At 35.8% G+C, this 27,409-nt stretch overlaps 1 protein-coding gene across 3 annotated transcripts; it reads right to left on the bottom strand.

Annotated features, from left to right (window-relative positions):
• On the bottom strand, positions 1 to 27,409 carry dtnba (dystrobrevin, beta a). 3 transcript variants are annotated; one of them, XM_081378883.1, is made up of 22 exons: positions 27,135 to 27,409; positions 20,961 to 21,003; positions 18,686 to 18,753; positions 18,505 to 18,585; positions 17,536 to 17,749; positions 16,498 to 16,583; positions 15,049 to 15,203; positions 13,662 to 13,767; positions 13,318 to 13,484; positions 11,504 to 11,628; positions 10,609 to 10,680; positions 9,818 to 9,904; positions 9,613 to 9,703; positions 9,041 to 9,114; positions 8,809 to 8,922; positions 6,571 to 6,667; positions 6,283 to 6,303; positions 4,952 to 5,117; positions 4,523 to 4,612; positions 3,593 to 3,643; positions 1,483 to 1,513; positions 1 to 1,398 (listed from the first exon to the last, which is right to left on the bottom strand). In XM_081378883.1, the coding sequence occupies exons 3-21, from the start codon at positions 18,750 to 18,752 to the stop codon at positions 1,509 to 1,511; spliced, it is 1,869 nt and encodes a 622-aa protein (XP_081235009.1). In that variant the 5' UTR covers position 18,753; positions 20,961 to 21,003; positions 27,135 to 27,409; the 3' UTR covers positions 1 to 1,398; positions 1,483 to 1,508. The 3 variants fall into 3 exon arrangements, with proteins under 3 accessions (XP_081235009.1, XP_081235010.1, XP_081235011.1); XM_081378884.1 differs by having other exon boundaries at positions 3,593 to 3,640; XM_081378885.1 differs by having other exon boundaries at positions 16 to 1,398; positions 18,501 to 18,585; positions 27,135 to 27,275.

Genomic DNA, 27,409 nt, shown 5'->3' with positions numbered 1-27,409 from the left:
TTTTTCTTTTTTTTTATAATATTTATTCTGAAAACAACAAATCATCACTTGAAATCACATGTGTGTGAATCACGGCTTCATTCCAGAGTTATTTCTGTAAAATTAGCTTTTTTTGAAATATATATGAAAGAGTTGTTCGGTGGAAATAGCGAAACACTACGGCTACCGGCACCGTAATGATAATCTCGGCCAAAACAGAAGAGCACTTGACCGAGGGGCACAGGAAGTGATGTCATGAAGCCACGTGTACTGCAGGTACAATCACATGACGAAGAGGACCATCAACAAACGAGTCCATGAATGAATTTGGCGCGAAAAACAACAGCAATTTTTATAAGAGTAAATAAGATTGAAAACTTCAAAAACACTAAAATCAACAAGTCATTTTTGGCAGGTATTCAAGAATAAAATGAAATGAAGGCATCAATATGATTCACATTCCAGCTTTGCACAAACACACACGACTATTAGAGGCAAACATACCACACAAATACACACACACTCCCAGAAAAACACACAGCAGGTCAGATGTGTGTGTGTGCATATGTTTGTAGTTAAAGAAATGTTTGTTCACAGGAAATATTGACTAAAAACAGTGCCTCTAGAAAAAAACGATAAAAATAATGGGTAAAAGTCTCCAGTAAAAGGAGCACAGTAAGTAATCCGCCTCTTTATCAAAGTACCTGTTTAAAAATCTATAAAACTAAATCATTCTGATCTTAAATATACACAAACGCTGAATCGGAAATCTGAAATCGATTATTTGAAATTACCAAAATATTTCCTCAAATGTACATTGAAAGGCTTCTGAAATGCTGTTTGTCTAATGAAAATAAATTAAAAAAAAGTGAATCAAAAATAAATTACAGTACAGCTCGACCCTTTAATTTAGTTCCTTTAGAAGGTCGTTTTTACGGCGTTCGCAGCAACTGCGTCCTCGAAATCAACATGGCCACACCCACATCTCACAAACCACGCCCACATACCTCAGCCAGCCAATCATTAACTCATCATGCTTGTCCTTCAATCCTGAATCACATTCTATTGCGTTCCGTTCCATTCCGTTTCCACCTCAGTCCACTCTGTCCCGTTCTCGATAGTCTTTGGGTGCATCAGTTTTTCAAAAGCTTTCAAACTCACAATCTAACAAAATTCAAATGAGAATAACTAGTCAAACTAGCAGGTCTGCAACACAAACCCCTTAAATCTGCATCACAAAAACAAAAAAGAAGAGTAAAAAACATTGAAAAACAACAAAACATGTTCCTTCTTAAGCAATCCACAGGAAGCCACGTCCCAGCCAAATCCTGAACTCTCTCTGATTGGCTGAGTATGGGTTCAGAGGTCATTGTCTTTGTGGTGATGTCAGCAGAAAGTGTTTGCATGGTGATGCCACACCTGAAAAAAAAAAAAGATCAAATCAAATATTCAAAGTGAACAAAGCAGCACACCTATAGATGTCCTGTACTGTGCGATACTCACGTGACACTGCTTGCTTCATATTTGGCTTAACCTGGAAGAAAACCCACAAACAAAGACTTATAAAACTGTAAAGCCTAACATATGAAATAACAGTCTTTAAATGGAACAGTTTATTAAACCTTTAGACAAAATAAATAAAATCTTTAAAAAAAGATGAATTTCCATATTTGGTACATCAGTATACATTATATATAAGTATATATAATACAGTATATTTCATTTTTACTTGCATAAAATGAAAAAATAAAAATAAAAATGATAATCAAGTAAACCCAAGTTGCTTCAATCCAGTAAGTGTTCATCATCAAATATTACTAACAATATAAAAGTTATCTTTACGCTTACTTTATACAAGTCTTTTGGCTGTGAAATCTTTGCTGATTTTTTACAAAGTATAAATCAGATGACAGAAGGCATGCAGAAGATTTTTCAGCAGTTTTGATCATGTTGGTCATTTGGAGGCCTTAGAAATGTGCATATTAAATATGATGCAGTAGGCTTTACAGGGTTAATAAAGAAATATCTAGTGCGAGTCTTTTGCTAAGATATGAAGTGTAATATTCAGATGCACTGGTTATTTCACGGAGAAGCTGTCTGGAGGTCTCCGGTGATCCATTAATTCTCTTATCTGGAATTAGTAAAGCGGCTTCAGCTCAGAACAGTAACTAATTGAGAAGATAATCTATCAGCCTGTTCCCTCAACCCCTGTTTAACCTACATAGAGTTTTTAATTAAACAGACCCACTACACGTTTTACAAAGTGTAGAACAACTGTGCTTATAAAACAGCTGGCTTTTGTGTCCCTCATTATTGTATGAATAAATAATGTCTTTAAAATAAATAGCTGATGCAAGCCTCATCAACAAAACAACATATCAACAAAAATAGTTGCTTTTGATTTGATCTTAATCTTTACTTTTCTCTTTATGTATTTATGTTTCCAACTGTAATTGGTGCAAATTATATGCATTACCTCTACCGTTCAAAAGTTTGGGGTGTGCAAGATTATTTTTTTAAAGAAATTAATACTTTTATTTAGAAATTTGATTTAAAAAAAGTGACAGTAAAGACACATTGATTTAATTAAAAGTGACAGTAAAGACATTTATAATGTTACAAAAGATTTCGATTTCAAATAAATGTTCGATTTTCTATTTATTAAAGAATCCTGACATTTTTTTATTACGGTTTCAACAAAAATATTAAGCAGCACCACTGTTTTCAACACTGATTTAAAAAAAAAAAGAAAGCATATTAGAGTGATTTCTGAAGGATCATGTGACACATTTCTTAAATAGTCAACATTACAGCTATGTTTTGGCATAGTAAACAATTGATTATTGATTATATCAAGGTTAAATTCTCTTTCTAATACCCACCTTGATGTTACAGCTAAATAACTTTTGAGAGCATTATAACCCAGCATATATTATTATGTATAAACTTAGCTTGGGACGTTCCAGTTCAAGTTAACTATTTTGTGGTCTAGAGCCAAGATATAAGATATTGTAAATGTGTGTGTGTGTGTATATATGATCAAAAATCATTGGGACATTTTACCAGAGGCATGTTTTAAGTGCACTACAACAATTTTGAGCAAACCTTTGCTTAAAGCCTAATTTAACGATTGGTGTCTGAAACTAGCAAAGAAAGGCCATCAGAAGCAGACCAATAAAACAAGAGCGGTGAAGCTGGATGGAGAGATGAATGACTACTATGAAGAAAGAGAAAGAACGAGCACTATAATGAAGGTGTTTCCCAGTACGGGTTCTGCTCATAAAGATTCAGTGTAAAGGACCCCTCTGACCCTACAGGAAATTAGTGTAAAAAAACATCCAGCACCCCCCCACACACTCGTAAACAGCCTCCTCATTAATACTAACGAGTAGTTAAGCACTAACGAGCCCCCTCAGACAGCACAGACACACGCCAGACACACACAAACCCCGTCCTGTAAAACATTATGAGCTTTTGTTGTGTGCAAGGAGGATAAATCTCATGAAATCATTGCTGTTCATGTAGCAAGAGCAACTGAAAGGAACCACGGATGTCAGGATTCAGTAGCACAGATGCATTCTGGGTAATGCAGTTCTGACGTGAAGGGAAATACCTCTGTCTTTGCCATTCTGCAGTCTCTCCTCCTCCTCTCCTCCATCCTCTACTACAACAGAAGATAATAAATATATATATACAGTAAATATTTACACACATCTGTCTGTCTGTCTGGATAGATAGATTTATAAATAATGAATATAATGAAAACTTTAAAAGAAATCTCCCCTTGGCAACATACTGAAATAAAATAAGCTTAAATTGAAGTACTAAAATTACTAAAATTGAAAAAAAAAATAAGTTAACGCTAGATATAGAAATCTAAATAAAATAAAAACAATTAAACTAATTAATTAAATACAATTATTTTAAAATCATGTAATAAAAAAATAGTGACAAAAGCACCTAAATATTACTAAAACATAAATTAAAAATAAAATCTACTTATTCAAACATTCCCATTATACTACCATGTCCAACAGAAACAAGCTTTCTTTCAATTACTTTCCAGTGGTTTTTGCGTGATAATTATTAACATAATCAAACTATTCTATTACCAGGTAACATCACAATTTTACAATATTTCTTTGTCATGGCTGTGAGATTCAGATTCAGATTGTCAGCATTCAAAGCTATTTTCATGGCAAAAATTAAATGACAAAAATACAAATATCATATAAATACAATAAAAAAACAAACAAACCATAGCTGTGAGAACACAAACTACCCACAATACAACACAACTAGTGGTTAAACAGATCATAGGACCAGTCCCAACGGTTGAGGTCTCTAATGACTCTAATGATTCATGGATTAATTGCAAAGTTTAACCATCATAGACTGAAAGTTTATCATTTGCACATGTTTTGTCTTGCAAATTTAAGCATTCAATTTAAACCATTTCTAGCACAAGAGGAGGCCAAATTTTGTGATCCGTTGAACCACTATACACGACAGATGAGAATTATCTGCATGCACGCTCTCGTACCCGAGTTGAGCTCTTTGACCAGTGAAGACATGGTGTTTGTGATGGAGTCTGCCGCCACCAGGAGATCATTTCGTAGGTTTCTGCGAGGTCCTGTAGATTTTAAACACACAAAATGATGATGTGAAAAAAGTTCTGCTTTGATGTCAATGCAGAGTTTAGGTTAAAAAAAAACTTGCTAAAAGCATTGAATTATTACACCATGCAACAGTTAAAGAACCCACATATTTACAAGAAATTTGCTGGTCCACAACACAACAACAACAGCCAATCAGAACATATTTTGGACTAATGAGATGTCACAGCGGGTGTGTCTACCCAGTTCAGTCCAGCAGAAATCTGATTCATGTCACTAACAAAAAGTCGCTCATAAAAAATAAAAATAAAAAACAGAAAAGTCTCTGTGTTAATAGTGCTAAATTAAGAAGTTACCCTGAGCAAATGCTTCCTGAACATCTCCACCCACTCCAGCTAAAGAGTCCTGGGGCCCGTGGGTGGGGGTGTGGCCTGTGGGGGCGGAGCCTGATGAAGGGGAGCGAACGGGCATTGGCATAGAACGAGGAGAGGCGTGGCTTGGGGAGGAACCAGAAGCTTGAGCCTGGGAAGGAGATGAATACTACTTATTGAACATGATACACCTGCTAAATGTTTCTGTTCGTGCTAAAAACTACTGACTGATCAAACTGCATATATTAAAGTCTATACAAGTAAAAGCCTATTCACATCAAAACTAAAGCCAAACTCATGAAATGAGAAAGAATGAGTCAAAAATACAGATTTTTGGAAAACATAATTCTTAAAATATGTGCTACACACTCCTGATAACGCATGAGAAGACACATGTTTTGTGAGAACTTACAACAGACAGTGGAAGTTAGACATCGGGAGGAAAAGAAAAAGAGAAATAAGTCTAAATTAAAATAAAAGATAAACAAATGGAAAAGAACTTTCACATGAACAAGCAAGAGACACACAGTATGTCACAGTACATCACACACACACACACACACACACACACACACACACACGGGCAGTGCAGGTTCAATTCCTCATATTTATGTCTTAATATACTAGATAAAATATTTAAAGATGGAAATCACATTAGTTATAATTTTCAGTTTTTGTAATATTACAAATGAGTGAGCATCAGTGTTATTTTAGTGTTATTTCTGTACTATATAGAATTATTTAATATTTTAAATTAGTAATTTTGTAAAAATGATCAAAATGTTGCAATTGAGTGATCAGTTCATACTGTAGGTTTCCTATTTTAGTTTTTTGTTTGTAAAATTCCTTTTAAAAACAACAAAGCTAGTTCCTTAAAATGACATCATCCATGCTTTAACACTGAAACATGCATTTTCTGTAACTCTGTAGACCAATTTTTGATTTATAGGTAAAATATGGTCTGTGATTAATATATTACTTTAAGAGACTTTCACATTTAGTTTATTCAACATGAACTTCACCCGGTCAGACCTCAAAAGAGCAGTATGTGATTAATGTTGTAGAACAAAATGTGTTAACAGACCTCATTTCACTTACAAATCAAAAACTGCTATTCTTAAAGAAACAAAAGCACAAAAAAAAAAAAAAAAACTGGAATTTCTCAAAAATGCTGATTCTCTTCCAGGTTAACAGACTCCAAACTAAACAGCTCTATTTATCTATATATTTATTTGTGTCTTGTAGTGTTTTTGTGTGAGTTTTTTTGGAAATCACACAGTAATTTCTCTCTCATGCATAGTAAAACACACACTCACAGCTTGTCTCTGCTCCTCATCCTGCGAGAACAGAACAGAAACGGAGGAAAAGAACAGAGGGAGTGAAAAACAGGAGAGAGAAAAAGATGACAAAAACAACTATCAACTCTAATCTGTAAAGAGAAGAAATGAAAAAGTGGGAAACTAGATCAAGTGTGTGAGAAAAGAAAGCAGCTCAGATGCTGAACGCTAAAGAGAGTGACGCCCTCCGGTGGCGGAAATATTACAGTTCACTCCAAAATCTTTTCGTTTTTTCCATGCGTTCTCTTGGCCTGTGTGTGGCGGTACCTTCAGTAGTTTCATGAGTCCTTCTAGCTGCACCATGAGCTCTCTCCTGCTCTCCTGTAGAGATGACATCCTCTGCTCCAGCTCATCCTTCCTCTGCCTAACACACACACACAAACACACTTTAGATCAGGGGTCGCCAACCTTCTTGCAATGAAGTGCCATTTTTAGGTTTCCTAGTTAATCACTGTGCCATTGTACACTACACTTGTAGTTCGGTTCTCTTGGGTCTTTTGGTTCGGACCAAAAAAGAAAATGACACATTTAGTCCTGGTTCTTTTGGGTGTGTTTACACTCGGCATGTTTGTTTAGATTAAATCAAACTCTGGTGCGATTGCTCTGTTAGCGCGGTTCATTTGAATAAGTGTGAACGCTGCCATCTGAACACCGGTGCACCAAACAAGCGGACCGAGACGCTGAAAAGATGGGACTCGATCCGCTTCCAAACGAACTCTGGTGCGGTTCGACTGAAATATGAACACAACATGGACCAAAGACATGTAAACGAACCAAAAACTGGACATAATGTCATAAGATGCGACCCTAAAAAGGACAGAATGCTCAAGCATGCCTGTTTTTACTCGTCATAGTCACGATGTTGCCCATCACAGTTCAGTACAGGCATCAGAACCACGTCTCCTCGCAGCAGATCTTGGTTTGTGTGTGTGACGGAGGGATTCCTGTCACTGTTTTGACTCCTTTACACATTTTATAATCTCTACACGAGTTCTCAGCAGGTCAAAATACCATCAATATGTAGCTACACACATACAACGAGCGCATTTATCCCAGAACACAGCATTGTTTAGGATGTTTGGTAAGTTCTGTCGCGATATATACGCCATAAAAGCCGACCAATCAGGCTGTGAACATATCCTTATGCCTTAAGCTTCTGTCTCTTTAGGTTCCGTGTTAAAATGCCAATGTGAATGTTAAGCAGGACTCTTTTTATTTTTTGGTTCAGACCAAACAAACCAAGAGAACCAGACTACAAGTGTGAAAACACCCATAGTCTCTGAACCAAAACAAAAAATAGTGTTAACTTACCGAACATCCAAAACAATGATGTGTGCTGGATGGTGAACGTGATTTCACCAAGTATAACGTTCTTGGATCAACATCATTGTTGATCCTTGAACAACATTCCAATCAACCAATCAGATTAGAGGAATAAGTTTAAAGTTATTATCAAGTTTAGGGTTAGGTGCTTCTACACCATTCTTATTCACCTAACTTTTCCTTCTGATTTTATGGATAAGCTATGGGTAGTAGGTTTAGGGACACGAATCTTGTTCCAGGATCAACAGAGGTTGTTGATCCAGGAACATATCTTAATATGCAAAATCATTGTGACAATGCTAAGCTAAATTATGTTATTTGACCAGCTGAGAACTCATGAAGAGCTTATAAAATGTGTAAACGAATTCCTCTGTTGCACACAAACGAAGATCTGCTGCAAGGAGAGGCGTCTCTGAGGCCTGTACTGAACTATAATGGGCAACATCATGACTATGATGAGAGGAACCAGGGGCCAGTTGCATAAACCTGATTAAACTCTGATTAAAATTAGACCAATCTACCTTTTTATGTAATTCAGAACTCTTAAAGAAAAAAAATTAGATGACTAACTTTTGAGTCTAAGCAGTTTATGCAACCGGCCACTGGTATAGTACTTAAGCATTCTGTCCTTTTTGGGTCACATCTTGTGACATCATGTCCAGTTTTTTGGTTCGTTTAGATGTATTTGGTCCACAATGAATTCATATTTCCGTCGAGCCGCACCAGAGTTCGCTTAGAAGCGGTCACCCTTAAAAACTGATGGGTCTCGGTCCGCTTGTTTGGTGCACCAGGTTTCGGATGGCAGCGTTCACACTTATCGAAATAAACCGCACTAACAGAGCAATCGCATCCGAGGCAGTTTTAATCAAACCAAACCTGACAAGTGTGAACACACCCTTAACAAAATGCTTTGGTTTTGATCACGTGTCAGCGGCGATTACCCCTATTGTTCATTGTTAGTTGGTGTTAACCAATGTATTTATCTAATGTTAACAAATGAAACCTTACGTTAAGTGTTACCATACACATTATAAATGTATATTTTGGTTCTGTAAGCTGTTGTGATCATTACAGACAAAATAGCCAAAATAATATTTTTTTTTATATATATATATATATATATATATATATATATATATATATATATATATATATCTTGCAATTTTGCATAGACTGTGTCACCTTAGCTGTCTGAGTTCTGCCAGCAGAGTCGGGTTCTGTTGGACTCTCTCTGGAGTCGGCTGACATGCCTGTTCGTGCTCCGCTCGCAAACGCTGGATCTCCTGCAAAATCTCCCTGAAATCACACATACACACACACACAGTATTATCATGTACACACTCACTCAGATTGAAAACTCAAACCACTGGATTTAACTCGATATGAAAACATCTCCATATGACGTTGTGTGCACCTGTTCTTGTTCTCCAGTTGCATGATGAGTTCTCTCTGCTGTTTGTTGGTGTCATAGCTGAAGTCTGAAGGTCTCTGTGATTCACAAGAGCAACAGGAATAAAGTCATATGACTGTTTTACTGTGTGCACCTGCTTAGCTATAGTTTGGAGACAAAACTGTCCCTCAAAAGTGAGCTAAATCTGACTCAACCTTTATTTGGGTGTATACTTAAGGCAAGAAAGCATCTAGTATGTCAGATCAAGACATTTATTTTATAGCGTTTTATATACTATAGAAATAGTTTCAAAGCAGATTTACAATAATGAACAGGAAAGTAACAATAACAAGTTTAATTCAGCTATAAGCAGCACTGATGAAGAAAAAAGTAAAAAATTTCAGCTCAATGTTGATTCAGTTCAGTTCGACAACAGTGTTGATGTTGCAAACTACTTCAGTTTTGAAAGAAAAAAATGTATTCAGCTATAAGGCAGAAGACAATATTGTCACTATTCAGTTCAATTAAATCAGTAATATTGATGGATATTAAGCATGTCTGTAGTGAGCATAATTTGAAGGTGTGTGTAAACTCACTGCTGTGTGTCCAGGGTCCGTTGACAGACGAGATGCATAACGTGCAATGAGTTTGTGCTCTTCATCCGTTCGGCTTGGACTGTCTAATGCACTACACACACAGAGAAAATGTTATTACAAGACCTTAAATAACCTCAGCTTATACACACACACATACATACACACACACACGCACACGCACACACACACACACACACACACTCACCGTGGGCTGCTCTGTAGTTTGTTCACATATGCTGCGATCAGTGCATGTTCCTCGTTCATTCGCTGAGCTGCAGCTAGAGTCGGCAGTCTGCACACACACACACACACACACACACACACACACACACACACACACACACACACACACACACACACACACACACGTTTCACTATATTAGTGGGGACATCGCATAGACTTCCATTGATTTTATATCAGGTTAATGATATTTTCAAAATAAATAAATAAATATAAATATATATAAATAAATAAATATATATATATATATATATATATATATATATATATATATATATATATATATATATATATATAAACAAAACCCTCACAAAAACGTGCAAATAAAAACATATTTTGGCCGATTTATAAGCCTTTTTAACTCTCCAGTACATTTTATCAAGTCACTGGCAATCGGGAGTTCATTTTAGACCCTGGAAAGGCCGATATAAACCTTATGGCCAAAAGCAACTGATAATCGATAAAGTTGATCATTATTTTTATGCTGCCAATAACCAACAGATGGCCAATATTGTATATCTAAATTAGATTTACTTTGTTAAAAAAAGAAAATTAAAATCTCCAAAAACTGAAATAGTGATTACAGGCATCACAACATGACGTATAGGATGAAAGATGTATAGTATAAAAAATAATCCTTTGGAAATATGAGTCTAGTAGAAATGATAAAGTTGAATGATACAAACAGTTCATAACAGTTCTTTAACAGTCAACTTTCATCTGAAAGTTCAAAGGTGAAGAGCAGGTGTGCTTACCTTTTACTGGGGGTGTGGCCTGTAGAAGAGGGCAGGACTGGTTCATTCATGTTTCCCATTGGACGGGGAGGACTTGAGAGAAAAACAAGACAAAAATATGGGTATCTATACATAATAAATTAATAGATAATATCCGGATATAAATTTCATTTAGATATCAAATATAATATTTCCTATTTTATAATAATATTAGATTATATCAAAAAACTATTTTAACAACTTTTTTTAATCATTCTTGCAGCTTTCATAGTTTTACATTCATTGAGAGACAGAGAACATTTGTTCTTTTAAAACTAATTTATCACACTGTAGCGAACTACAAAACATCTAAAAAGTGACAAAAAATGCAATTTGAGAGAAACATGAAAACACCTACAGTTAATTTCCATTATACATTTTAACCTAAAATTAAAACTAAAGGTTCATGGACATGATATTTGTCAACATGAAAACAATTCACACTTTTTCTCTCTTACACACACTCAAATGCATGCATTCAGAATAAATCAAACATTACACTGTTCAACTGACCCAGAGACACACACATACACTGGTTAGTCATGCAAAAATAAGAGCCTGAAACAACACAGACAGAACAGAGAGAGAAACAGAGCGAGATCCTGAGGAAAAACAGGTGGATTGAGAGAAAGACAAAAGACGCCTGAATGAAGACAGAATTATAACTGACCTCACGCCTGTAAGCAGAAATAAAAGCAAACTCCTTCTCTGTCTCTCTCTATGCTCTGTCGAGAGATCGTGTCTGACTCTCATCAGTGTGTCCACAGAGACAATGTGATCATGTGATGTCAGGAACCAATAGAAACATTCCCAACACTTCCAAAATGGCCCCAGACAGAGGATTGTGTGTGTGTGTGTGTGTGTGTGATTGTCTTACACTATATTGGACAGGTCGAGGGGTTTCTCGGGGTATTCTGGGTAGACGGGGTGGGACGGCTCTCTACTCGGCACACAGCCAAAAGATTTACTGATGGCACGGCCCAACTTCTTAGCTGGAGATTTCTGGAACAAACACACACAAATAATAAGAGACCAAAACTGAAACTAATGAGTTTCCACTTGTATCCATCCACTGTGTGTCTTGACTGTTTTTGATGAAATAACAGAATTCATTTGCATATTTAAAACTGTGCATTTAATGTAGACATTTCCATGCCTTTGGGAAGCCTGGAGAATGGAAAAAAGTCATTAAAACATCAAGAGAGTCATAATTTAATTAAGTTACAGATGCAACCCACATATACACTACCGTTCAAAAGTTTAGGGTTAGATTTAAAAAAAAAAAAAACCTTATATTCAGCAATGATGCATTAAACTGATACAAACAGTAAAGACATTTAATGTAACAAAATATTTTGATTTCAAATAAATTTCTATTAACTTTCTATTCTATCTAACTTTCTATTGATCAAAGAATCCTGAAATTCAGGTTTGACATCACAGGAATAAATTATATTTTAAAATATATTCAAATAGAAAACTGTTATTTTAAACTAATAATATTTCACAATTTTTACTGTATCTTTTATCAAATAAATGCAGCCTTGGTGAGCAGAAGAGACTTTTGTTTAAAAATCATGCCGTCCCCAAACTTCTGAATGATAGTGTAGAAATGTATATTTGCTATAGAAATGTATTAGAGGGGAAAAAAACACCATTTTATCCACCTTTTTCCTAAGGAGCCAACGGCTTTATAAATCTATGGAAGGCACTTCCGGTTGGGGGAGAAATTCCACTCAAAAAGACTGAAACAAATATTTCAAATCATAAATAATCCTTATCCGTCAGTTTGACTGAATGAGCTGTAAAATTCCCTTCATGCTCTATTTTCACACACCAGGAGAATAACGTAACGCTTGGTATTTTAATGTGGTTTAACAAGAATATCTGTCGCTCTTTTCAGTCGCTGCATTCTTTTCATCCTGACTATTTTCTTTTTTTCCTTTGTATTCTCTGCTGTACCAGTATGAAAAATGAAAACATATACTGCGCATTTGTGGATTTAATTCACGATATAACCCATGAATAATTCACTGGAATGCACTAAAAATCTCTTGTTTATCTCCCTAAATCACATCTCTATCCAGGTTTGTTTCACACGGATGCTTTAAAATGTAACGGTCTCTCCTTTTCACTTCTAATCCCTATTATCAGTGAAGCAGGTAAATACAATATTTATTGGCAGTCAAAATGACGGAAATCACTTTGAAATATTACCACTCAATGTTTTTGATTAAGACAATGAATGTGTTACATACATTATCACAGTCATAGTTAATAATATTGTTGTGGAAATATATCACGCTCTAGGGGTCATTTATGATCTGTTGTAAGATTTGTTAATGCTTTTACACTTTTAAAATATCCTTTTGATGTTCAATAGTTGAAGGGTGTGTAGAATAATTTCATCTCATTGTACACAGTTTTTGAAAATGCTTATTATTGTGTTTACAGAGCGAGCCGTTCACATGATTCTTCACAGTTTAACGGAAGTAACACCCCTAATTTGCACAAAGCACAGTGGGGCGTATGAAAAAGGTGGATGATTTCTTGATATTTCAAGGTTCCCCATGGAAAGGGACAAACTAAATTATGATCCTGAGTAACAATGAGCAGCATTATAAGTAGAAAAAAATCTAACATTATTAAAAAGTTAAGGAACAAGACATGGCAGATGCGGCTGATCCTCACCCAGGACGAATGCTCTTTCATCTCGTGCTGGTTGTTGTGGTTTCCGCTCTCATGACCTCGCCAAAAACAGTTCTGACACAGCTGATAGTTGAAACACTGTTGACAGCGATAACGGAATCCCATCATGCTCTCCGAGCGACAGAAAGAACATGCCACCGGATGACAGACTGAGAAAAAGAGAGAGAGAGAGAGAGATTCAATGTGCAGGAACATATGAATATTAAACTACAAAATGAACGTTCGTGACGTTAGCAATAAGGCAAAATTCCATCTTTGTCACGGCAGTATAAATAAGCTTGAGTAATATGAATAAATTAGCATATAATATTCCAAGCGAGTGTTACCGTTCTCCACGTTTGCCAGCCGATGCAACAGAGGAAGCCAAAAGAGACACTGAGGAAGAGGATCTGACATCAGAGTATCCAGAAACATGTTCAGCATCACCTTTTTCTGTTAAACACACACATACATACATACACACACACTAAATATCTCCATCACAGAACTTGCCAACATTTACACATTTTTGCGTTTTCTGACCGTCCTGTGCAAAAGCTGCTGTGTGTGTTGCTAACCAACACAAGTCAAAAGAGTTCACTCACATGGCTCTAGATATGGCTTTGATTCATCTGTCAATTTAAAAAAAAATCACCTGTTTTATTGTACAATAGGCATTTATTTGAATTTATTTACTATATAACCGTTGATGGAATTTTTTTAAATTATATTATGACAACGAGATTCTGTTTTACATTCTGTTATTGTCTTGTTTTATATACTGAAAAAATGTTTAGCTGACTGCATTTATTTTGATCTAATTTACTTGAATTCATTATTATTATATTATGTATTTATATGTATACACCCTACCTTCAAAAGTTTGGAGTCTGTAAGATTTTTTTATACTTTATACTTTTGAAAGTCTCTTCTGCTCACCAAGACTGCATTTATTTGATCAAAAATACAGAAAAAAAAAACACTATTATTCTGAAATATTATTACAATTTAAAATAACAGTTTTCTATTTGAATATATTTAAAAATGTAATTTATCAAAGCTGAATTTATCATCATCATTACTCCAGTCTTCAGTGTCACATGATCCTTCAGAAATCAGTCTAATATGCTGAATTTTTTTAATCAATATTCAGTTTTGCTGCTTCATATTATTGTGGAAACCATAAGCATTTTTCAGAATTCTCTGATAAACTAAAGTTCAAAAGAAACAACCTTATCTGAAATAGAAATCTTGTTACATTATAAAAGTCTTTACTGTCACTTTTGTTCAATTTAATGCATCCTGAATAATTAAATTATTAATTTCTTTTAAATCAAAATCATACAAACCCCAAACTTTTGAACATTAATGTTTTTTATTTACATAAATTTTTTACAGTGCATCAAGAAAATCCACTATTAAAAAGATTTTTTTAAGTTCAATAAATCCATGATGTTTCCAGCATCAATTGGTAATCATGTTATACAATCATGATCTCAATATTGACCAAAATAATCTTGATTATGATTTATGCCATAATCAAGAACCCCACACCAAGCTAAAACTGCACGTTTGATCGCTTCATCACGCTGCATGATTTGAAGTATTATTCATGCCTGCAGCAAAAACAATGCACCGCAAGTCATGCACTAACTCTAACTATCAGACACAATACTAATGCTTTGCAAACAACAACAACAAGAAAAAAAAAAGAAACGTGTGTAAAATTGTTACTTGTTGAGGAAAACAGGATCTGGCGAAGTGATCCTTGTAGCCGAACGATGGCCCCTCGTACACGGCATTGGGCAGCTTTAGCGCCTCCTGGAGGAAGTGGTCGAACTTGGGCATCACCATCGCACCATGAGAATCTGATATCTGAGAGAAAATATCTAACACACACAAACACACTCCTTATTCCAGTCACAGGACGTTCATGAGTATTGTCACGCATATCTCTGTCCACTAGTGGGCAGCACTGCTGAAATCTCACAGCTAAGCCACTATTATCCAAAACTATATTTCCATCCACAGTTTCTAATTTAACTTGCGTGCAAAATTAAAATATTGCATAAAACATTTGCAAATAAAAAGCATCGTTTCAATCCCATGTGTTCACTTCCTGGAAAATTGGCGCAAAATATCTGTGATTAAAGTTGCTGCATTCGGGGAATCCACTGATGCTAATTTTTCATACATTGAAAATGCTATTGAAAACATTCCTACGCTGTCATGTTATCTTCTGTTCGGATGGAAAATGCAGTCATTATACTAGGGCTGCCCCTGACTAAAGATTTCCCAAGTCGACCATCAGTCGTTTATTTAAGCAATTAGCTGATTAGTCAGCGTTTTTCTCCTCCAATCTCAGACTTTACATATTATGAGGAAGGAAAATGAGTTTGTCCATGTTGTTGGGAAGAAGTGAGCTCCTGGTCTTGAGAAGATGCACTCCAGTGGCATAGATAGACGTGGAAGTGAAGTTCAACATGTCGTGCAGTAAGTGTGGTTCTGCAGCAAATATGCACCTAAAATTAGCGCACATTTATCTAGGTTAATGTTAGAGCGAGCGGCCATGTAAAGTGGCTATTTTTAGGCTTCTACTTGCATGTTTTAAATAAGTAATGTTTGAGGTCACACATCAGCTTTTAGTGGTCATTCTTTATCGTCTCGTAATGTTACCACACTTAACCTGCATGGATCTGACACTGCACAACTTTTCCAATTCCTGTGGAGTTTTAACTCAACCAAGCCTCTTTCTCAACTCACGTCTAGTCGACTATTATGAGGCAGTCCTACATTACACCCAACCGTTTTGATGACAGACTTTAGCTCAGGCATTTCAGAATGATCAAACCAACATCTGAGATGCTGTGCGATTAAATGGCTCATCTTGTTAGTCCAGTTATCCAATCACATCCTCTGTTGAAGCAAAGTTATGTGCGATTTTTGTTGCGCATCAAGGGATTTATTCAGTAAATGTGTTTCCTTCGTAGTTTATGCACGTCTTCTTATCTAATAAAAAAAAAAAATACCTACCTCAACTTATTATTTTACTCTGAGTATTTTTATGCACATTTTTAGAATGCATTCACATCTTGGCTTTTCCATCCAGGGTTCTTTTATGCAATATCCCAAAATTTGCATAGAAATAAATAGAGGGACATAGCTATTGATGCATGAACTTACAGCGAAGTTTATCAACCAGTTTCCCTCCACACAGCACCGAGAGCATCACTTTGACGGAAAACACTGTTAGCCTTCCCTGAGCATCACTGCAAAACAAACAGTTACAACGTCAAAAAAAACTTTCACAAACACAACACACACACTAGCCGCGCTTCCATTACCCTTCAAATTGCGTGAATTGAAAATACGCCCAATGGAAACACGTCAATTTCGCAAAAACTCCCATTTATCGCAAACAAGTTTTTACGCTCGCATGAGGAGGTTTTTCAGGCAATTCGAAAAAGAAATATTTCGCAAAACTGCAATGGAAACAGCTTTTGCGCATTTACAGGTCACCTGACGTAGATGACGTGATATGTTTGGACAGAATATGGACAGAGCTCTTCATTAAATTCATAAAGACAGAAGAATTACAGGAATAATGGATTCTCAAAGAAATGCCACAATCAAGAACTCGGAGCAGATTTGAGGGAGAAACACCCAGAAACACCTCATATGTGCAGCTCACAAGTATAAGGGTCTTTCCTTGCCATTAATGATTGGATAACACACAAACGTCTCCTTCGATTAATAAATAATGGCCAGCGCAGTGGCTGGGATTAGTACATAAACCTACCAACGTCCGTTGCCATGATTTTTGGAATGACTTTACTTATTGTGAGAGGAAAAAATTAAGTTTTAGTCCCATAACACCGGTTAATGGAAATGCCGTCATTTCGCAATAGTTTTTTGTCGCCATTTAGAAGAAAAAAAAAGAAGATTTGCACAAATCTGCAGTAGCACCTCAATGCAGTACACAAGATCCGAGGGGAGGAGTCGGATCTTATATAAGGGGTGGAGATTGGTAGGTTTAGGGGTGGAGATGGGTAGGTTTAGGGGTGGGTTTAGGGATCAGGGGGTGGAGACGGGTAGGTTTAGGTATATGTAAGGTGGGAGGAGTTGGATTTTATCCAACTCCTCCCCCTGGATTTTATGCTCTGCATTGAGGACCATCTCCAAATCTGTAATGGAAACGCGCCTTCACACACACACACTCACCTGTCGTGTGCCGCCACTATGAAGTTGAGCAGCAGGCTGGTGTTGTGCTGGACGTTGATCTGGTGTGTGGTGGGCAGTCGTTTGTTCAGCTGCTGGTAGATGCAGGTGATGATGGTCTCCAGCCGAGCCACACTGATCTCAGTACAGACGTCCAGCGTGTTCAGACCGTTATCACGGAACGCCTCGATCATGTTCCACACGTCCACCAGATGCACTGAGAGAGAAAATACATGAAATATAGAGAATTATGTCACGAAAAAACCTTACATTGTCAGTCCAGATTACTCTAAATATAATAAAAATAAACAAGTGGCATGAAAAACTCACTTCTAAACTTGAAATTGTGACCATGTCATTTTTAACATGAACTACTGTTCAAAAGTTTGTGGTTGGTAAGATTTTTTTTTTTATGTTTTTGAAAGAAAGCTGCTCACCAAGGCTGCATTTATTTGCTCAAAAATACAATAAAATTTAAATAAATGTTTTCTATTTAGATATACTTTAAAATTAAATGTATTCCTGTGATCAAAGCTTAATTTTCCAGTCTTCAGTGTCACATGATTCTTCAGAAATCATTCTAATATGCTGATTTGCTGCTCAAGAAACATTTCTGATAATTATTAATGTTGAAAACAGCTGTTCTGCACAATATTTTTATGGAAACCTTGATACATCCCATTCAGGATATTTTGATGAATATCTATGAAAATCCCTTGTTACATTAAATAAATGTCTTTACTGGCACTTTCTTTCAATTTAATGCAATTTAATTAATTTACTTTAAAAACAATAAAATCTTACTGATTTTTGAACAGTAGTGTATTTCAAGCTTATCTTCTTACATATTTAATACTTTTCACACCAAGTAGAGTTTTTGTTCATGCTGAGCTTATTTTTGAATTTGCAGACAACAATGAAAGTGCATCTTTTGCATTATTAGTCAGTAGTGTTTTAAAGTGAAATACTCACAGTTGCATTTCTTCTGAATGAATCTGAGCTTGCAGGCGGTGCGGTACGTGGACAGCCGGATGGTGTCATAATTCTGTGTCTCTGAAGAATCAAAGTCACACATCAGTCACTTCATATTCAAATGCACCAGTGTACGAACACTTGCAATAGGGTCAAAGGTCACGTGGTGGGAGGAACTCACTCATGTCTGTGAAGAGCTGCTTCCTATCGGCCATGACATTCCCCTTCCTTCCCGCCTCCTCTATCATCCTAGAGACACAAACAGAGAAATGAAATATAAAAAATTTCACACGTTAAAATATCTGCGGCCCTGATCAAACTTTAAGTGGATTTTTGCACGTGTAATCGTGCAAAATGTTATGACGTGATGATTTTCTTTTCTTTTTTCTTGTGTTGTTACTAAAATAAATACATATTTCTGTATTACCTCAAATAAAAGTGGTTTGGTGATGGCATAATTACCTAATAATTTAACATCTCAGATCATGGTGTAAAAATCTACAAATTAATTATCTGATCCTCACCAAACTATAACCAAATATAAAACTTTTTTGGAAAAGGTACACGCACTGGATTTTTTGCTAAAATGTTCATTGTCATAATAATTATTCTTTGCTATACAAAAACTTAAAAGTGCACAATTGCACATAAATATGATATTAATTAAAAACATTTTAATATTTATCTTATTTTAACATTTGCATGAATTTGATGTTTATTCTATATTTTAATTACTTAAATTAAACTAGAAAAAGAAAATCGAGCACACTATACTCAGTTGCTAAACTTATCAAAATGTAACATTTTGGCAACATTTCGGTTCCATAACCTTCATCAAATGCCTGATGTTTATTGTATTCGGTTTTAATAAATGCCTTTGTCCTACGCACCTATCAAGTATACCGGTTAATAGTTCATTGATTATATTTTAAGTTTATTGATTATATTTTAATTACATTATAGAGGGGGGGGGGGGGTCTGGATGGGGACGAAAAATCAAAACTGAGAAATTCTGGCAAATGTAACATTTCTCTTAAAGGAATAGTTCACTTAAAAATTTAAATTCTGTCATCATTTACTTACTCTCAAGTTGTTTCAAACCTGTATGAATTTATTTCTACAGAAATAAATTTAGAGTACAGAATTTTCATTTTTAAGTGAACTATTCCTTTAACAACTGGGAAGGAAACTTTTATGAAGTGTTCTTAAAATTTCCTACCAAGCAAGTAGCAACCACCCAAAACCCCTCAACAATGACTTTGTTCCCAAACAGTTGCATCTTAATACAGAACAGAACCAAATCTCTCTGACTGAAAAGCACTGAAGCATGTGTACACACACATTCCTGCAGGGATTTTCTGGTCTCCGGTGAGACTTACCCATAATCCCCTGGGACACAGAGGCACAAACACTGATAACTGCTGAGTAAAACAAAACTCAACTATAACTGTCATCCAAAACACTTGGTAAGATTTAATTATTTTATTCATTCACCGTCTTCTTCAACCGAATGACATTGTCGTTTTGTCTTTATTGCCTTAAAATCCTTTAATTTGAACTATTTTATGTGTTTCTGCACCAACACACACACTTGAGTGGGAATTATTTCTCAAACAGTCGAATGCAGACGTGCAGCACCTCACTGCTAAAACATTCCAGCGTCCTGAACTCACATTAACACTCATCACACAGACACGATAAAAATCATTAACACACACCAGCTCCAAAAACACACAAACACACTGACTTCAGCTGTGGGACTGAAACTTCCTTTCACGGTTTAATGTTTTAATCACAATGATCTTTAATTAAGCAATACAGTATGAAAGACCGTCATATTTCATATACAACGGTACAAACGTTTGGGGTCATTATATAAAAAAAAGGAATTGAATTTATAATTTTTTCAGCAAGGATGCATTAAATTGATCAAAAGATCTAAAGACTTTTATAACGTAAAAATATATATATATATTTAAAATAAGTGCTGTTCTTTCATCAAAGAACCCTGGAAAAAAAAATGTACTACTGGTTTCCACAAAAATATGAAGCAGCACAACTGTTTTCAATATTGATAACGACAATAAGAAATGTTTCTTGAGCAGCAAATCAGCATATTAGAATGATTTCTGAAGGATCATGTGACACTGAAGACTGGAGTAATGATGCTAAAAATTCAGCTTTGACATCACAAAATTAAACTGCATTTAAAGAGATATTCAAATAGAAAACAATTATTTTAAATTGTAATAATATTTCAGAATATTACATAATCAGAATATTATTTTTGATCGATTAATTGCAGCCTTGGTGAGCAGAAGAGATGCATTTCAAAAGCACATCTTACTGACTCCAAACTTTTGAACTGTAGTTGAGGCATAAAACACTGAAATGCAACTAGAATATGAAATGCAGAAGTACGAGACACGTAAGAGGAAACACCTGATGTTAGTTACCTGATCTCAGCGGCAGGTCAGACAGGTGAGGGCATCAAGAGGCCTGAAAACAGGAAGAAAGTGAGATGATCACTTCAGGTCAGTTGCACAATTACACAATATTGAAGAAAAATATTGAATGTTCGATATGCGATACGATAATGCTTAAAGTGTGTAAAATAAACTTAAATGAACTTAAAAATATATTTAAAATTATATGACCTACATACATGTTTCTTTTTGTGACAAGAAAACATCCCTAAACTTCTGAAAGTGAACAGCAGTGTTTTACTGTAGCGTAAGAAGTGTTATTTTAACATCAGTGTAAACCAGGGGGTTTAGTGTTTCAGGTTATCCTACATTAACAGCAGAAACTGAATAATCAAATGTAAAATAAAACACTGCTTAGTTTTCACTGAATTAAATATATACTGATTCTTACTAAAGCTACAAAAGTTATTCAGCCAAGAGCAGTGAGTGATTTTCTCTTTGTCTTTTCTTCATGAACCCAGTTATTGCAAGCCGTTGTGATATGCATATCGCGATAAATACATTTGCAATATTTCGATAATTTCGATATATTGTGCAGCCCTTCAGTCATACACACATTAATCACCACTGATCATTCGTCCTGCTGCGTCTGTGTACGTCACACTAATGTTCACTCACGTCAGTCTTTCATAAACATGAATCTGCTCCTGTGATTGAGACTAATTTCTGTAATAGTACTAATAAACTAATTGGTTAAATACAATACAATTGTATAAAAAATAAATAAATAAATAAATAAACTTTTTTTTTTTTTACAAATATTGTATTGGTTTTGGTTAAATACAATACATAATCCAATTCGTTTAAATCTCATACATTTTAACTATTCGAATATTGTTTGTTCTATACTGTACATCCTAGCCATATTTTAATCAGTCATACTTTTAACTTAATGAATAAAAATGTCACATTCAACAGATTTATGCTGGTTCTAAGCAAGTTGAATACATAAAAAAATAAATTATGATTTAAATGAAATAAAATGCAAATCCTTAATAATAAACTATGCCATGATTTCATGACTGACAAATAAAAATTGAGTTTAATACTTTGTTAAAACTGTGTAATCCAGATGGATGGAAATGTACATGCAATTCAAACACATAAATCTTAAGTAGTCATTTATTCTGACAAAATTAAAAACTGCACAAGCACCATAAATCACAAATATTTCATTATACTTACACTAGTGAGTGCACTATAGTCTATCTAATGCTTTCTGATGCAAATACCTTGTTTTCAGTCAAATATGACTTGATCTCTGCTAATTTACATGTATGCATTTAGCAGATGCTTTTATCTTAAGTAACTTTGAGATGTACATTTATCAGTTCATGCATGCAGTGGAAATCAAACCCATATGACCGTGGTGTTGCTAAAGCGGCCAAACTGACAATCCAGTCATGAATACACACACAGATTATAGTTCTGCACATTAAGGGTTGAGGTGAAGAAATCCACATAATGGCAGCTGATGTATAACAGACTGATTCAAAACACACGCTACACATCAGTAGCTCAAAACTGATCCATTTCAGCTCGTAATAAACAGCTGCTACATTTCGCAATTAACTCAAACACGCCGTCTCTGTACAACCACAACCCCAAACACCCTCAGAGTGGAAGTAGAGGAGCAGTCACACACACAGATGGGCGGCAGAGAGTTCAGTTTACTATTACTGTCAGCCACCCAAACTCATGACCTTTCACTCAAACACCATAAGTGGAAAACTATGATGTAAAGGCACCATATGAGGAGTGTCTGTGTGTGTGTGTGTGTGTGTGTGTGTGTGCGTGTGTGTGTGGTCAGGCGGATTTTAGCCTCTGCTGATGCAGTTCATTCTCGATCCTCCATTCATACCTGCCGCCAAACCCAGAGTTCAGCCGCTCAATAATGTCAGACGCCACGGCCTCTCGGAGACTAAAGCAGAACAGAATGTTGTTGCTATACTCACACTGACTAATACTGGCAGATATTAATATTTCAGACAGATATTATTGGTTCACTGCTGTGAGCAATGATGAAACAGCGGCTACCAGAGCCAGCTCAATATACAAGCAGCCAACATTTTACATTTTTCAAAAATTATTCATTTTAGGAACATTTATCCTCATTCGTCTCGTAAATATTATATGTGTGTGTGTGTGTGTGTGTATATATAACATTTATTATACATTATATATTATTATATTAAATACATTTCTTTTAAATATATTTTAATTTATTTTATAAATTATGTATTATAAAATGTATTATAAATTATATATATATATATATATAATTTGTTTAAAATATTTAAAATGTAATTAGTATAAATTAATTAATATATATTACAAAATGCAATAAAATGTTTACTATTTGCAAGTAATATGTCTCTGTATAATGTGACATCAAGTCATCACAGAACATCAAATGCTTAAGTTAGCAATAAAAACAGATATAATGATCAACAAACCGTTGGATTAATAAGCGCTGACCCATGTTTGTCAACCAGCCTGAAACTTGGACATTGTCATGTGAAGACTTTGGGGTTTCTACCTGTCAGAGTAACTGTGTGTGTGGGGTAATAATTAAACAAGTCATTATCAGATAGTTTATAACAGAACGTCTGAGTTACTGAACTCTCTGCAGTAACAGAGGTGTATGACTGTGTTATGGAAACATTTACCACAGTAACATTTGCTTTGACGACCACAACTGACGGCTCCATCTGCCTGTTTACACACCACGCGTGTGCTTAAGTGCTGTGTGTATATTTAGCATCTAATAAGTGTCTTTATTAATCATCTGAAGATATTTCCTTTGAGTTAATGGGAGAGCTTGTGTTCTTTTCTTCCAGTGCCAGCTCATATCAGTTTCTCTGACGTGACGTGGAGCGAATGATTGAATATCTCCTTTGGGGAGATCAACAAAAGCCTTCTGAAGGTTCCCGCGGACAGCGGCCCTGATCTTCCTTTCAGACTTTACAGAGTCTGAGCTGAGTGAGAGAAAGACTGTGATGGAGAACAATGTCTTTGTGCACCAAAATAAGATCAAACTCAGTCGCTGGGGTTGAGACGTCACATCCATTCAGAGAAGCAGCGACGGAGAACAGGAGAGATTCTGTGTGCGTGTGTGTGTGTGTGTGTGTGTGTGTGTGTGTTTGCATTTCACAGGACTGGCATGAGCTCTATTTGCATTTACACAGTCAAATAAGGATAAAAGCCCAAAAGTTAAACACACAAAAGAAGCGGGTAACTAATGAAACCTGTCAAGAACACATCCGGCTCTTATTTCATCTCAAAATCAAAAGACAGAAACAAGAAGTTGCATGTTGAAGGAAATTCAAGACTTTTTTAAGAGCGTTAAGACTTTTTGAGAATTAAGCACATATACCTCCCACACCCGATTCACGTGGCAATAAAATATGCTTTTCTATAAATATTTACATATTCCAAGATGTACAACATCCGGAATCATTTCAATAATGGGATATATGAGGGTAATGTGCTTAATTATAATGAAATAAATGCCACAATGGCAAAAATATCTTAAAGAGGACCTGTTAGGAATTTTTTTGTGATTTTATTTAAACATTTGTAATGTCCTTTAGTGTTTAATGTTGCTGTTTGAGCATGAAAAAGATCTGCAGAGTTAAGTTACAGAGCCCAAAGTTTCCACACTGTTTCTGAACTCCCTGAAAGTCCTCAGCTGTAGTCCTGAGTTTGCTTCCGGGAATGAACACATCACTATAGTCCTCATTTAAATAATTCCCAATCCCGATTCCCGACCAAGGCATGCGCTACATAAGGGTTGTTGAGTTAGTTAGTAGTGTGTGGAAACTCGGTTATGGTAAGGGCCGGGACATTTCCCAAACACGGTGGAAGCGCTCGACCAATCACAACACACTGGTCCAGCAGACCAATCAGAGCACATCGTGCTTTCGGAAGGAGGGGCTTCATCGAGACAGGAACTAAACAGAGCGTTACTGACAGAATGGGAAGAGCAATGTCAATGTGAAAAAGAATGTGTTTTCTGAACATTCAAGCATGAAAGTCTTTTCAAGTAGACTCAAAAAACTAAATTAAGACTTTGTAAAAGGGCATAATACGGCCTCTTTAGATGTTCTTAAAAAAATGTATATATATATGATTTATAATGCCCTGGAGAAAAACTTATGAACTAAAAATTATTCAAATGTATAAACCAGCATCATCATAAAAAAATAAACTGGTTTAAATCAAGGCCAACATTCTTGAGTTCTGACGAGGTGCATCTGGATTAAACCTACACTGATTCAGAACTCAACCTAGTAACATGTCCTGTACTTTCAGTTTCAGAAGTGTGTTAAAGGTTCAAGATCTCATGTCACGAGCAATTTATGAACACACCTTTTAGGGTCTGCTGGTTCATATGATTATTTTCTGACATCCTAATTCTGGAGGAGGCCATCGGTCTGTCTGAATGCCACTGTGGATGTGGACATGCTTGCGTGTGTGTGTGTGTGTGTGTGTGTGTGTGTGTGTGTGTGTGTGTGTGTGTGTGTGTGTGTGTGTGTGTGTGTGTGTGTGGAGCAGGTAGGCAGAACATCCGATGAGGGGGACAAACATTCCATAGATTCCAGATCTCAAACCTATGTGTGTGTGTGTGTGTGTGTGTGTGTGTGTATGTGTGTGAGTCTTTACTCAGGTCACATGAATAAATGGATTTCAAACACTTTGTTTTAAGAAACCAAAGAGCAGCAGGGGCCCCTTTCACTTGCACACACACACACACACACACACACACACACACACACACACACACACACACACACACACACACACACACACACATATATATATATACACACACTCCTACAAAAGTACAGCCTGGCATGAAGATACTCTCATGGTTATTTTTGCCTTGGTGACGACCTGACGACTCTCTGGTCTGGTATGAACACGCACACAAATATGATCTCTCAAACTCTGTCCACATAATCCTTAACAGTTATCACATCAGTATCAACTCTATTTACTTTATCGTGTGTCCGATTTAAGAAAACACTGTCTGTGCTCATAATCTTTCATCAAATGAATGACTTGCTCTGCCTTAAAATAATCTCTCTACAGCACAAAGTTACAGCCCCTTACAAACACAGCCATAATGGTAGTAGCCTAAAAACATGAAGACTGTACCATGGTAACACCAGAGTACTTTTCAATAAGGGCCTTTAATGTTAAAAACTTGCTTACTAACAATGTGGTTTAATAAACCAATCCAGTTCAACATCAGATGAACCAAATAGAAAACATTTTTACAAAAAGTACATTCAACTATGGTACTAAATGAGCAACATATAGCCTATAACTTACTAAAAAGTACCAAAGTAGCCTATCGTTTTTTTATGGACATTGCACCATGGTATTTTTGGAAACACATTGGAATAGCACCATGTAAATAAATACCATGGTATGTGAATTTCAGTACCATGGTATGAAGGACTATGGTTTTTACCATCTGATTCAGTCACTATAATGTGGTACTTTATGTGGTTTTTTTTTTCTAAAACATTGTACCAATCCAAAGTAGCCTACTTCAAATACCATGGTATATTTGTCAGTGACTTTTATTGCCGTGTTTGAGTTTCTCTTTCTGACTTCCTACACAATGACAACGGAAACACAACACAACATGCACGCACCAACTGAAAACAATCTTCCATAAACACACAAATACAAATGAAGAGCCGAAATCTCTCATATGAAACAGATGTTGAGTAAGAAGTTACAGAGTTTCGGGATGTTTCGCGTTTGTTGTTTTCGTTTAACGGAAACGGTTTCATGCGCAGGAACAGATTTGCTCAATCTACATGTAAACAAACCCCCCAAAAATACACATATGTATGTTATGTCGTAATTAACCATTACAATGACTTTACGTCTTTAAGTTAGAGGAATGAAGAGATGAAAGCGAGCAGCCATGTTGTCAAACATTAATGTTCACCTCATTCACCGCTCAGAGTTTCTTTCATGCAGATGCGAGTACGTTTTTATAGTTTATACTGCTATATTATCATTTATAATGGTATATTACCGTGTATAGTTGTAGGTTTTGGTTTGTAGTTGTGTGTTTAATGAAGGTTTACTGAAGTGAAGAGCAGAAGTTCGGTTTTGACTCACCGGAGCGAATTTCCGCCGCTCGGATCCCGTTCAAAGCCTCCAACATCAGTCTCTCATCTCAGTCTCTGGTTTCTCGTTAAATTTTCATTGTATCAGATGATTCAGTTCTGTTGAGTCACGATTCATTCACGAGATCTCCGGTGTACAGGCAGAACGACTCTGTGTGTGATAGCCATACTGGAGAAACTCAAGACTCAATGAATTCTCTCTCTCTCTCTCTCTCTCTCTCTCTCTCTCTCTCTCTCTCTCTCTCTGAATTTCAATTCAATTACTAT

The sequence above is a fragment of the Scardinius erythrophthalmus genome, assembly GCF_964197995.2.
Source record: "Scardinius erythrophthalmus genome assembly, chromosome: 11".
In the NCBI taxonomy this organism is placed as follows: domain Eukaryota; kingdom Metazoa; phylum Chordata; class Actinopteri; order Cypriniformes; family Leuciscidae; genus Scardinius; species Scardinius erythrophthalmus.
This window is presented reverse-complemented; position numbering and strand designations above follow the sequence as displayed.

Coding starts and splice junctions, on each gene's coding strand:
- dtnba (XM_081378883.1), bottom strand. CDS start 18,752: ATGATAGAGGAGGCGGGAAGGAAGGGGAATGTCATGGCCGATAGGAAG. Junction 18,586..18,685: donor GCAGCTCTTCACAGACATGA/GTGAGTTCCTCC, acceptor TTGATTCTTCAG/AGACACAGAATTATGACACC. Junction 16,584..17,535: donor ATAGTGGCGGCACACGACAG/GTGAGTGTGTGT, acceptor TTTGTTTTGCAG/TGATGCTCAGGGAAGGCTAA.